Source organism: Chiloscyllium punctatum, chromosome 40, assembly GCF_047496795.1.
Source record: "Chiloscyllium punctatum isolate Juve2018m chromosome 40, sChiPun1.3, whole genome shotgun sequence".
NCBI classification, from domain to species: domain Eukaryota; kingdom Metazoa; phylum Chordata; class Chondrichthyes; order Orectolobiformes; family Hemiscylliidae; genus Chiloscyllium; species Chiloscyllium punctatum.
Genome location: NC_092778.1, coordinates 64,023,972 through 64,036,228, shown reverse-complemented (window position 1 = coordinate 64,036,228; position 12,257 = coordinate 64,023,972). Strand labels below are relative to the sequence as shown.

Here is a 12,257-nt window from a genome sequence, read left to right as displayed (position 1 = left end):
GTTAGCCTTCTCAGCAACATGTTCGTCCTGAGATTAAATAAAAGACTTGCTAACATTCATGCCATTTCTAAGAAGACTGAAGAATTTGGTAAGTTTGAGACCAACAAGTAAAGATGGACTGTTTCGACTTTGTAAAACCTGATCTCCTTCAATGAGTCAAGCTGATAATCTCAGAAATCATGAGATACTACAATGCTTCTCTCACCAGCACCATTGTTTCAGAATGTATTTTTCCTCATGTCCCATTTTTTTAATCTATCGTTTTAACAGAAACTGTCTATTCACACATCAGTAATAAAAATTGACAAGGCTGATGGTGAAGCTGAAAGCTTATAGGAAATCTCATTTTGAACACTCTCCAATTTACTGCCTAGACACTTTACAGTCATTCCTTTCCATTATTGACTTTCGGGTGGGATGTTACTCATGCCCTCCTGCACATTAACAGCACAGAGCTGGATTGAGTGGAGCTCCTGGGTGCGGTCATCCACAACAAGCTTTCTTGGACTCTTCATGTGGACACACTGATTACAAAGGCCCAACAGCGTCTCTTCTTCCTCAGGCAGCTGAGGAAATTTGGCGTGACAGCGAACACCCTTGCCAACTTTTATAGGTGTGCCATCGAAAGCATTCTGTCTGGATATATCACTACCTGGTATGGCAACTGTACCATTCATGATCAGAGGCGGTTACAGAGAGTGGTGAACACAGCCCAGAGAATCACAAAGGCCAACCTCCCATCTATAGAATCAATTACCAGGCCTGCTGTCAAGGAAAGGCCGCCAGCATTCTCAAAGATCCATCCCATCCTGGCAATGTTTTTCTACAACCTTTACCATCGGGAGAAGGTACAGAAGCCTGAACACACGCACCAGCCGGTTTCGAAACAGTTTCTACCCTACTTTTGTTAAAATACTGAATGAACTACAAACTCTTAACATTCGCCTGTATCTGTGTTTTTGTTTTTGCTGCTGTTTACCTATTATTTACTTATCTATGCTGCTTAACTCTGTGCAAGACAAAGCTTTTCACTGTGCCTCGGTACACGTGACAATCAATCCAATTAATTCAGTTAAAGAGAGTCCTGTACTTGAGGTGAAATCTATAGCATTGCCTTATTAATGTGAAAATGATTGAGTAATGATGGTAGGGATTTGGGATCTGAGCATATCAGTGGATTATAAAAATTCCTTTGGACACTGGAGTCTCTCAATTTTGAGATCAAATGCAGTTGGGTTGCTTTATTGAATATTTTGACAGTTTCTTCAAGCACACTCCATAACACTCCCTGGCTGGCCACATCGCCTTCCATTCCTTTTCTCTCCTTTCCACCTTTAACCTCCTGTGTTGAACATCATACACAGAGTAAATCACAAACATTAACTTCCACCTATACACTGTAGCCACTGGTCAGGAATTGTGATGACGTGCCATCCTTGTTTCTCCCATTAGCCTGGTAGCTTTTCCCATTCACATCCCATTTGACTTGCATTTGGTTGTACCTGATTTTCTCTATCTGTAATGTGTTTTGATTGCCTGATAATAATATCTTGTTTGGAAAGTGCTCTTATCTTCCAGTTTCTCTTTAATCTGTTTGTTTTTACAATTCTGACAAAGGACACATACCTAAATCATTTTCTTTCAAACTTCTCTTCTCTTTCCATTGCTGGCAGACTAGCTTATTCCTTCAAACATTTTCTATTTTATTTATTTAAGTCCAACCAGCTGGTGTCTGAAGCAGAGAGTTTCAGCAGGTTGCCTAGTGCCTACTCCTGTGTTCAGGGAATTGTATTGGAATGAAGGTACAGTAATATAAAATGGGGAAATTACAAAGGCATGAAATATTCTATTCAGGAGTAAAACATTTCATGATTTTAGGTAGGAGATGAGGAATGTGAGACTTTCAAAGAAAGATGGAGATCTGTCATTTATATATGGTATCTTTTATACATCCTCAGAGGAACTCAAGGCAATTAATTGGATTATTTTGAAGTGCAGTACTTGTTCTTATGGTTGGAGGAGAAAGTGAGGACTGCAGATGCTGGAGATCAGAGCTGAAAATGTGTTGCTGAAAAAGCGCAGCAGGTCAGGCAGCATCCGAGGAACAGGAGAATCGACGTTTCAGGCATGAGCCCTTCTTCAGGAATTCCTGAAGATGGGCTCATGCCCGAAACGTCGATTCTCCTGCTCCTTGGATGCTGCCTGACCTACTGCGTTTTTCCAGCAACACATTTTCAGCTTTGTTCTTATGGTTGCCAATTTGTACCATCTTAAGTTAATAAATGATCAATTAATTGTTTTTGGCAGCATTGATTGAGGGGTAAATGTTGTTTTAATAACCACAAGAACCACATGATAACTATGAATCCAATGTTGATTGTCAGGAAAACCCCATCTGGTTCACTAATGTCCTTTAGGGGAGGAAACTGCCATCCTTACATGGTCTGGCCTCCATGTGACTCCAGACCCACAGCAATGGGGTTGAGTCTTAACAATTAAGATGGGCAATAAATGCTGGCCTAGCCAGCGATGCCCTCTTCCCATGAATGAAGTAAAAAAACTGTTCATACTTCACTTAGTACATTCAGAAATGTAGGAAATTTGATTCTTGCTTAAAAACTATATAATGAATTGTTCTATTGTCTTTATAAAAGTTGCATTACCTTTTTCTCACTGAGCCAAAATAACCAAATAGCTCTGGAAAGTCCTGCAACCTTTTGCATTCTTCCTGTCATTTCATGTGACAGTTCTGTTTTAATACTCAGTGGATGAGCTATCTGTGGTTTGGAGGGAGGGACAGCCTGTCACATTGACTCTTCTGTATCCTTGCAGATGAAAACTAGGTGACTGAAACTCCAGGAATGATAGATACCACGTAAAGCCAGACACTGCTTCCTTTGAGTTTTATCTTAAAGTAGAGCCAGCAGAGTGAATTCAGTGATGGTGTTTAAAAGAACAGTGCCTCTTCTTTGAGGAGTATCACAGGCTGCACTTTTGAATCACTCAGCTCTGAAAACTATGATCAGACTTCTAGGAAAGCTCTTACTGTATTCAGTGTTCTGAGCTTCATAAAGCCAATACACTGCCAACTCCTTCATTGTCTGTTTCCACAAATTAATTGGCCCTCTCTTAACAGGACAGATTATGTTTGGGATGGGGTTGGGGGGGAGGTGGTGTATTCAGTTAAAGGCTTGGTATGAATTCTGACTCCCCCAGCTAATTATGTTTTGTTTTAAGAAGTTTTTCTTCTGGAAGTCAGCCTGGTCGACAGGCTGGGCCTCTGGGCGAGTCGCAGAGACTCACATGTAGGACCCAGCTACACCTTGTTGATGATATCAGCTTGAGGATCCAATTCCTGAGCCGATGGGAGTTTGGACACCTGATCCCAGGGAAGGCTGTCAGATTCCCGGCCCCCGTGCCATTCGGAATGTGAGGGAGAAGCACTAACTTCTCCTCACACTGGTCTGAACCTACCTTCAGCTGTCAGCTGCTCTGAGGCCTGAGAAATTCGCACCTGACCACAGTTAAAGTACAGAGCTGTTTTAATCAGAGGCTTCAGCCTTGTGAGTGGATTGGCTTCCTGTCCCTGATCCCTCCCCCATTGAGATTTTTCACATCCTAGCAATTCTCAGCCCCAGGCCACTTCTTTTCAGGATTAAAATTCAGCAAATTATCAAACATTCTTCAGCTATGGTTCTGACTTGAATAACTGATTTTTGTTTCTTTATTCATTCATGGAATGTAGGTATCACTGGCAAAGCCAGCATTTATTGCACATCCCTAATTAATGTTGAAAACTCGCCCGGGTCACTTCAGAGGGTGCTTCAGAGTCAATCACTCTTCAGTAGCTCTGGAGCCATATGTAGTCTGTGAAAGAATGGGAAATTTCCTACTGTAAAGGATGTTAGTAAACTAAGTTGGTTTTTAGCTGAAAAATGTGTTGCTGGAAAAGCGCAGCAGGTCAGGCAGCATCAAAGGAGCAGGAGAATCGATGTTTCGGGCATAAGCCCTTCTTCAGGCTTATGCCCGAAATGTTGATTCTCCTGCTCCTTGGATGCTGCCTGACCTGCTGCGCTTTTCCAGCAACACATTTTTCAGCTCTGATCTCCAGCATCTGCAGTCCTCACTTTCTCCTAGGTTGGTTTTTACAACAGTCGACAGTGGTTCCATTGTTACCATGAGACTGAGACTTGAAATGTACAGATTTTTTTATTCCTTTAAGGCAAAGATACTCAACAGAAAAAGTAAGAGAAGAGTGGCTTACAGGGGACATTAAAGATGGTGTTTAGTCAAAGGAAGGGATGTATGAAGTTGCCCAAAAAGCTGTAAGCTTGAGGATTGGGAGAGTTCAGAATTCAACAAAGTAGGATAAAGAAAGAGAAAATAGAATGTGAATGTAAAATAGGTAGAAACAACGGAAGGATTGTGAAAGGTTCTATATGTGTGTAAAAATGAAAAAGTATATCAAAGATAAATGTAGGTTACTTTGAAGCAAAAACTTATAATGGGAAAGAAAAAAATGGCAGAGAAGCTCAATTAGTACTGTGTATCCGTCTTCACAGAGAAAGACACAAGAAGTCTCTCGGAAATAATCAATATCCAAGAGTCTTGGAGAATATGGAACTGAAAGAAATTAGTACTGATATAAAAGTAGTACTGGAGAAAATAATGGAACTGAAAAATGCCACATCCCCAGAATTTATTACTTTCACCCTAGAACATGTAAAGAGTTGGCTACAGCAATTGTAGATCCGTTGGCAATCATCTTCTAAAATTCTCTTAGTCCTGTGATATTTCCTGCAGATTTGAAGATTGCAAATGTAACCCCACTGTTTAAAAAAAGATGGAGAGAAATAAGGGGGAACCACAGACCCGTTAGTCTGATGGCAGTAGTAGGGAATATACTAGAATCTGTTTTAAAGAATGTGATTCTGGATATTTAGAACATAATTGTCTGTTGAGCAGAATCAGTGTGAATGCATGAAGGGGAAATAATGTTTGACAAACTTGGTGGTGTATTTTCAGAATGTTTCAGAAGAGGTTAGTAAACAGAATTTAAGTGCATGGTTTTGGGTGAAATGTACCAGCATAGATTGAGGATTGCATGGCAGGCAGAAAGTAAAAATCAAGATTAAATGGGTCAATCTTAGGTTAGCCTACCTAGGAGTTTGGAACTGTCTATAAAAAGAGATTAAGGAGACAAACCCTTTATTCACTGGAGTTTAGAAGAATGATTGTGATCACATAGAAACTTTCACAAATCTTAAAGGGATAGAAGATGGAGAAAGAATGTCCCCTCAGCTGGGATCTATAAGACCAAAAGAAATAGGAACAACCCATTTGAGCCTGCTCTGACATTCAGTAGGATCCTCACTGAATTGAATTTAAGTTCTCTTGTTGACTCAGTCACATTTAATTTGATAGTTATTCCAGCAAAGTGCTTTGAGATCATTCGCTGCATCAAAAGTGCCATGCAAATGTGTCACAGTCTGAGGAATTTCCTGAGATTGTTCAAACAATAAAAGTATTGATGTCCTTTATTCCTCTAGTTGGTCTAAATTGGCTGTACCGTAAATTTACTTACTTTGATTTTGAAATGCGAGAAAAGATCTTTCTATCTGTACAACATACAGCTTGTCTATAAATCTGACAACACAATGGACCGCATGCAGTACAGAAACTGCTTGAAAGCAAATCCTGCTGCACAGCATTGCTAGTCATGGGCTGAAGTGATATCGAGAGAAAAATGATCATTGCAATTTAACATTTGCAATTGCAGGCATTTGGTGGCAATGTAAAATGTTCTATTCTTATATTTTCACCAATCTATTGCAGTTAGCTGCATTGAGTGGCTAGAAATGTCCTCATAATCTGATTTCAGTAGATAGTTGGTCATTCCATGCGGCCTGGATACATTACATTCAGCAACTTGATTTAGAGCTGGGAGTTTAGGTAACATACAGTTTGAAGGGCTTTTGTTTAAAATTGATGGTTACATAATTAAATCCATGTCCCAGGTGAGGGCAGGTAATACATCAAAGTCATTCATTTACTCTGCATATCAAAAACACAGATTGTATATGATTTAAAATTCATGTTTGCCTTTGTTATACTTACTGAGAAAGCATAATTGAGAAAATTATTGCAATTTATCATTGGAATAGACTGATATTAAAATTTATTCCTCTATTCTTTCTGGTCAATCTTTTTTTTTGCCTAGCAGTGACAAGTGAATCTGATTTAGACACATTATCAACTTATAAATATCACAAAACCAAATGCTATAGATAACTTTGTGATATGTTCACACTGAGCCGTGATAGATGTGACATGCAAAGGCACAAATGATGAAATACTTAAAGCTCCTCTCAACAGAAGAGAGATGGAGAAGCAGAGAGGTCTTGAAAAGGGGACACAGTGCTTATGGCCAACAACACAGCTTAACGCTCAATCACCTGGGGCTTTTAAAGAGAATGGAGAAGAAGCTGAGATTCAAGGGGCGCAGAGACCTCGCAGGGTGGTAGGCTGAAGGAGATTACCACGTTAATGTGGGCTGAGGCCACATAGTGACCTGAAATCAAGGACAAGCATTTCAAAATGGAAAGTTAGATCTGGAGCTAGTTGAAGGATGGCAGGGTAATAGGTGCACAGCCCCTTGTACGAGTAAGCATATGGGGTACAGAGTTTTGGATAAGCAGAGGGTAGTGAAGATGGGGGGAGATGGGAGGCCACCCAGGGCAGTGTCAGAATAGTCAAGTCTCAAGATAATAACAAAGACTGCTGCATGGTTTCCCAGCAGCTGGGGAGCACAGCAGTGCAACAGGCTGGTAAACTGCCAGCTCCCCAAAGGAAGTTGCTGCTTTTTAAGCCAGGAGGAGTCGAAATTCTCTTCACAGTCTTCTCATTCATAAGCCTATTTTCCCCAGTTTGAATTTTCAGGCTACAAATTCCTGAGGCTTCTTTTCCTCCCCTTGCACTGACCAAACTGTGAGTTGGCTGGTTACTGGGCAGGAAAACAGAACTGCACAACATTACATGTGTTCATGCTATTGAGATTGGCAGGATGCCCCCATTAAAAGTCTTAAAATTGATAAATCTCCTGGCCCCGATGGGATACACCCTAGAGTTCTGAGAGAGGTTGCTGAGGAAATAGCAGAGGCATTGGTTGAGATCTTTCAAGAGTCACTGGAGTCAGGAAAGGTCCCGGACGATTGGAAGATGGCTGTAGTAACCCCCTTGTTCAAGAAAGGATCAAGGCAAAAGATGGAAAATTATAGGCCAATCAGCTTAACGTCGGTTGTTGGTAAAATTCTAGAATCCATCATTAAGGATGAGGTTTCTAAATTCTTGGAAGAGCAGAGTCTGATTAGAACAAGTCAACATGGATTTAGTAAAGGGAGGTCATGCCTGACAAACCTGTTGGAATTTTTTGAAGAGGTAACAAGTAGGTTAGACCAGGGGAACCCAGTGGATGTGGTCTATCTGGACTTTCAAAAGGCCTTTGATAAGGTGCCACACGGGAGACTGCTGAGCAAGGTGAGGGCCCATGGTGTTCGAGGTGAGCTGCTGGGATGGATTGAGGATTGGCTATCTAACAGAAGGCAGAGAGTTGGGATAAAAGGTTCTTTTTCAGAATGGCAGCCGGTGACGAGCGGTGTCCCGCAGGGTTCGGTGCTGGGGCCACAGCTGTTCGCATTATATATTAATGATTTGGATGAGGGAACCGGGGGCATTCTAGCGAAGTTTGCCGATGATACAAAGTTAGGTAGACAGTTAGGTAGACAGGCAGGTAGTACTGAGGAAGTGGGGAGGCTACAGAAGGATCTAGACAGGTTGGGAGAGTGGTCCAGGAAATAGCTGATGGAATTTAACGTGAGCAAGTGCGAGGTCTTGCACTTTGGCAAAAAGAATATAGGAATGGACTACTTTCTAAATGGTGAGAAACTTAATAAAGCCAAAGCACAAAGGGATCTGGGAGTGCTAGTCGAGGATTCTCTAAAGGTAAACATGCAGGTTGAGTCTGTGATTAAGAAAGCGAATGCAATGTTGTCTCTTATCTCAAGAGGGTTGGAATATAAAAGCAGAGATGTACTACTAAGACTTTATAAAGCTCTGGTTAGGCCCCACTTGGAGTACTGTGTCCAGTTTTGGTCCCCACACCTCAGGAAGGACATACTGGCACTGGAACGTGTCCAGCGGAGATTCACACGGATGATCCCTGGAATGACAGGTCTAGCATATGAGGAACGGCTGAGGATACTGGGATTGTATTCGTTGGAGTTTAGAAGATTAAGGGGAGATCTAATAGAGACGTACAAAATAATACATGGCTTTGAAAAGGTGGATGCTAGAAAATTGTTTCTGTTAGGCGAGGAGACTAGGACCCGTGGACACAGCCTTAGAATTAGAGGGGGTCATTTCAGAACGGAAATGCGGAGACATTTCTTCAGCCAGAGAGTGGTGGGCCTGTGGAATTCATTGCCACGGAGTGCAGTGGAAGCCGGGACGCTAAATGTCTTCAAGGCCGAGATTGATAGGTTCTTGTTGTCTAGAGGAATTAAGGGCTACGGGGAGAACGCTGGCAAGTGGAGCTGAAATGCGCATCAGCCATGATTGAATGGCGGAGTGGACTCGATGGGCCGAATGGCCTTACTTCCACTCCTATGTCTTATGGTCTTATTCCCAGCCTTGTTGAGAATATTGGACATTTGTGAGCACATCTGCCTCTTCCATTGAGTTAGCACTCATTGTAATGGCATTGTGGTCAGAACATAAGTATGGTGGCAAGCTTCCTACTCTCAGTTAAAGTTCTTAAAGTTTGATAAAGCTGAGTTAAGCAGAGAAAAACAAAGTAACTTATTTCATAGGAAATATTCTGGAAAACTGGCAGGTTCTCATGCATGTTACATTGCTCATCAGTTGGAGTCATCCTACATCTGATTCAAAACAATGAAAGACTAGCTCTCCGAAGTAGGCTGACACCATTTCTCATAAACTGAATTCTACTGGGATCCACTGGCTTAAACAAGTTACATTTCAGATTTCAGAGCAACATGTAGATCACTAGAACTAGTCCGTCATGATGTACAAACGTGGTTTCAGAAAACTCTGAGTATTCTCAGTGAGTCACTTTTTTAACAGCAGTACCTGCAAAGTGTCAGTGGTCTGAATTGAAACAATTAAAAAAGCCAAGGATTTTGTTTTGTTGTTGCTACACATCCAGATGAAATTGTTGAGTCACCATGAGCTAGATTATTAAAATGTTGTTATTTTTCAACAGCCAATAATCCATTGTTTTTATCTCCACAGTGATGTACAGCCGACTGGGGAACCTGCAAGTAAGGCACGGTCAAAAGTCGCCTCTAAGTTTTCTAGATTGAGCAGGACTCACCCCAGGGAGACACGAAATCCTGAGCCTCAGAGTGGCGACCTTTGACCTGTGAACTGATGAAAGATTCCAGCATACTGTCCTTTATGTGAAACATCAGATAACCTTTCAATACACCACAGCTGGGTTAAGCCGAGGAAGATAGAGTGACAGTGTTAACGTCGTGGGAAATGATTTTGAAAGTGTCAGGTTCTCATGGGTCTTGTACATTGTTGGTAATTTGGAATGCATTATTCGCTTCATAGAAATATCAGTATAAGATAAGACTCTCTTTCACTTGCACAGTTTGAAATGTTTACAGTCTGTATTGATTATTTATTGTGGTGGCACAATTGGAGCATTTACTCGTTACATTTTTGCCTTAATTCCTAATGCCCTTTCTCAAGCATCAAAAGCATGTCAGTTTATTTGTGTTCACTTGTTGGACGTATTAATGACCACTCCTGTGTTTATATACAGCATCTAAGGGGATTAAAAATTCCTTTACCGACTTACAAAAGCACTGTTACTGCATTTCACACCGATTAGCTGGCAGATAAATATCAACCTGAAAAAGTTTTAAGCAAGATGTAATTTATTGACATAGAGAGTTGCTAAGTGCTGTTTCTTTCACCACCTTTTTAAAAACAAAAATGGATTGAGTATGAGTTTTATTTTGTTAATAGAATCTTCAATATCAACTGGAAATCCATTTATTCAGAACCCAATTTTATAATATAAAATGTGCACAGTTCCCAACTCTAAAATTCATTATAATCACCTGGTTAAAGTCTCACAATTTAATTCCCAAATTTGGTTCTTTAAACATTTCTCATCAGTCACTGTACATTTATACTGTTATACGCTATGAAATGATTGCAACTGCATTAATAAAAGTCTTGTCCACTCACACTAATTTTTCTGAGAATGTGGTAAGGTTCACAGTGATAAAATGCTTCTTATGCACAAATAATGACTAATCCAAAGATACAGATATTAACATAGCATCTTAACTTTGTTACAAGATTTTTACAAAATAATGTTGAACTGAAACTTCATTTCTCAGTAAGGAAGGGAAATCGAGATAGATTTTTCACTAATGCACAAAGCTACGACTGGTACTCTGTACTCGATGCGCCATTCCTAGTATGTGAAGACATGATTTAGGCACTACAGTTAGATACAGTTTACTATCTGCCAATGTAGAGAATGTTTCTTTTAATCTGAGACGATTAATAAACAGTATTGTTTTCCAATTGAGATGCAGCAGTCTTAAGATTAATGTAGAAACAAACAAATCCAAAATAACTTAAAAATTTAATTCTGCTAGTATCATTTTCTGAAAACAATATTATTTGTTTGGGATATTTTAGGTCCATGTTTATGCTTTCAGTTTTACATTTTTAATTAAATTATATAAAGTTCACTGTAATTCCTCCCTGAAATGAGCAAATACTAAAGTCTGAGGTGATTTTCCTCTATCAAAAATACATATCACCTACAATTACTTTCAAAGTTTACACTGTAAATGTAAGTAGTATGAATTGCAATGAAAGAAAATTATTTTCCTCTTGAATGTCATATTAGCTGTTACATTAACAGGTTAGTCCTTTTGCTTCAAAACGTTCTGACCAAACAAGACCCTGTTACAATTCACTTTGGATAACATCCTTGCCAGAAGTGGAACAAGAGACCACAATCATGTTTTGTGCCTCTATTCTTCTCTTCCATCAACTCTCAAATTCTTCAAGTTTCCCAAAACCAAACCAAGTGTAATAGCCTCTTTGTTGATACTGTAGCTGGCCTTTATCATCTCCATTCAACTCTGTTATCAGTCTTCAGCATTCTTACAACCTACTTCAGCCATAGTACTCCACTAATCCATTCAGCTGCCCAGATCCCTCTCATCTGTCTTTTTTCACCACAAGCTTTCAATCATCTTCCATCACATTTTATATTCATCATCCAACAGGTTGGTGAATATGCTTATCTGTTCACTTGTATACAGTTCTTGGTGAAAAATAAGCTTAAGTGTAGTGACAGAAAACTGGAGAGAGCTAACGCTGAGCAGTGCTGACATTTCCTATGCACTGTTTTGGTGATTAATTACCTAGGAAGAAGCTGAAGTCATCTGCTCCTGTGTTAGCATCTGTTCAGTTGTACATAAAGCAGATTAGACATGATATTAAATAGATTAATCTCTATCCTGTCAACCTGTGGGGAATGTAACATTCAAAGTTGTATTTAGCACTGCTGTTAGATTTTAATTTTTTATTAGAAATTCATTGAGAAAAGTATTTCATTACAACTGCTTCTGACTAGGCCATTTAGAAAACGCTACATGGACCAAAATGTGTGTGGGGACACAATGCAATGTAACTTTAATAATGGAAATGTATGTATACAGGACTCTCAGTTCAGAGATTAAACACGAGTTTTAGAAATTAATGAGATGTCCTGTTAAAAGTGCTTTCTCTTGCCTATGGGACCATGAAAACAAACCTAGGAATAATAATTAATAAATATGCATGATCATGATGAAATATAAGATGCTGACATTTTTGTTATATTTTCGCTAGGTTTACAATACTGGAACGGTCAGAGAATCTAATAGTTTGGCTTGTGAAATTTGATGTATAGATTTTGCCAAGTGAAAAGTTGACACTCACTCTAATATCATTAAAGGGCAAGGAAAATCTAAAGAGAGGATATTCTGTTCTAAATATTCCCTTCAGCCATGTCTTAATGAACTATAGAGTAATGAATACGTCACTTTTCACGCAATCATGCAGATACTTGATTTGCCATGTTTTCTCAACTCTTGTAACCGATTAATTTACAAGAAAGCAACCTGTGTATTTCCATATTTAAACTGTTCATTTCAATGGGA

General features: G+C 39.7%; 1 protein-coding gene across 4 annotated transcripts in view; it reads left to right on the top strand.

The window, feature by feature from the left end:
* The window catches only part of snx29 (sorting nexin 29), a 491,480-nt gene extending 479,565 nt beyond the window's left edge, over positions 1 to 11,915 (top strand). For all 4 annotated transcript variants that reach the window (XM_072560128.1, XM_072560129.1, XM_072560127.1 and 1 more), the window contains one exon: positions 9,310 to 11,915. In XM_072560128.1, the coding sequence (XP_072416229.1) occupies positions 9,310 to 9,436 (127 nt within the window). In that variant the 3' untranslated portion in view covers positions 9,437 to 11,915. The remainder of the gene's footprint in view (positions 1 to 9,309) is intronic.
* Positions 11,916 to 12,257: the final 342 nt, after the last annotated feature.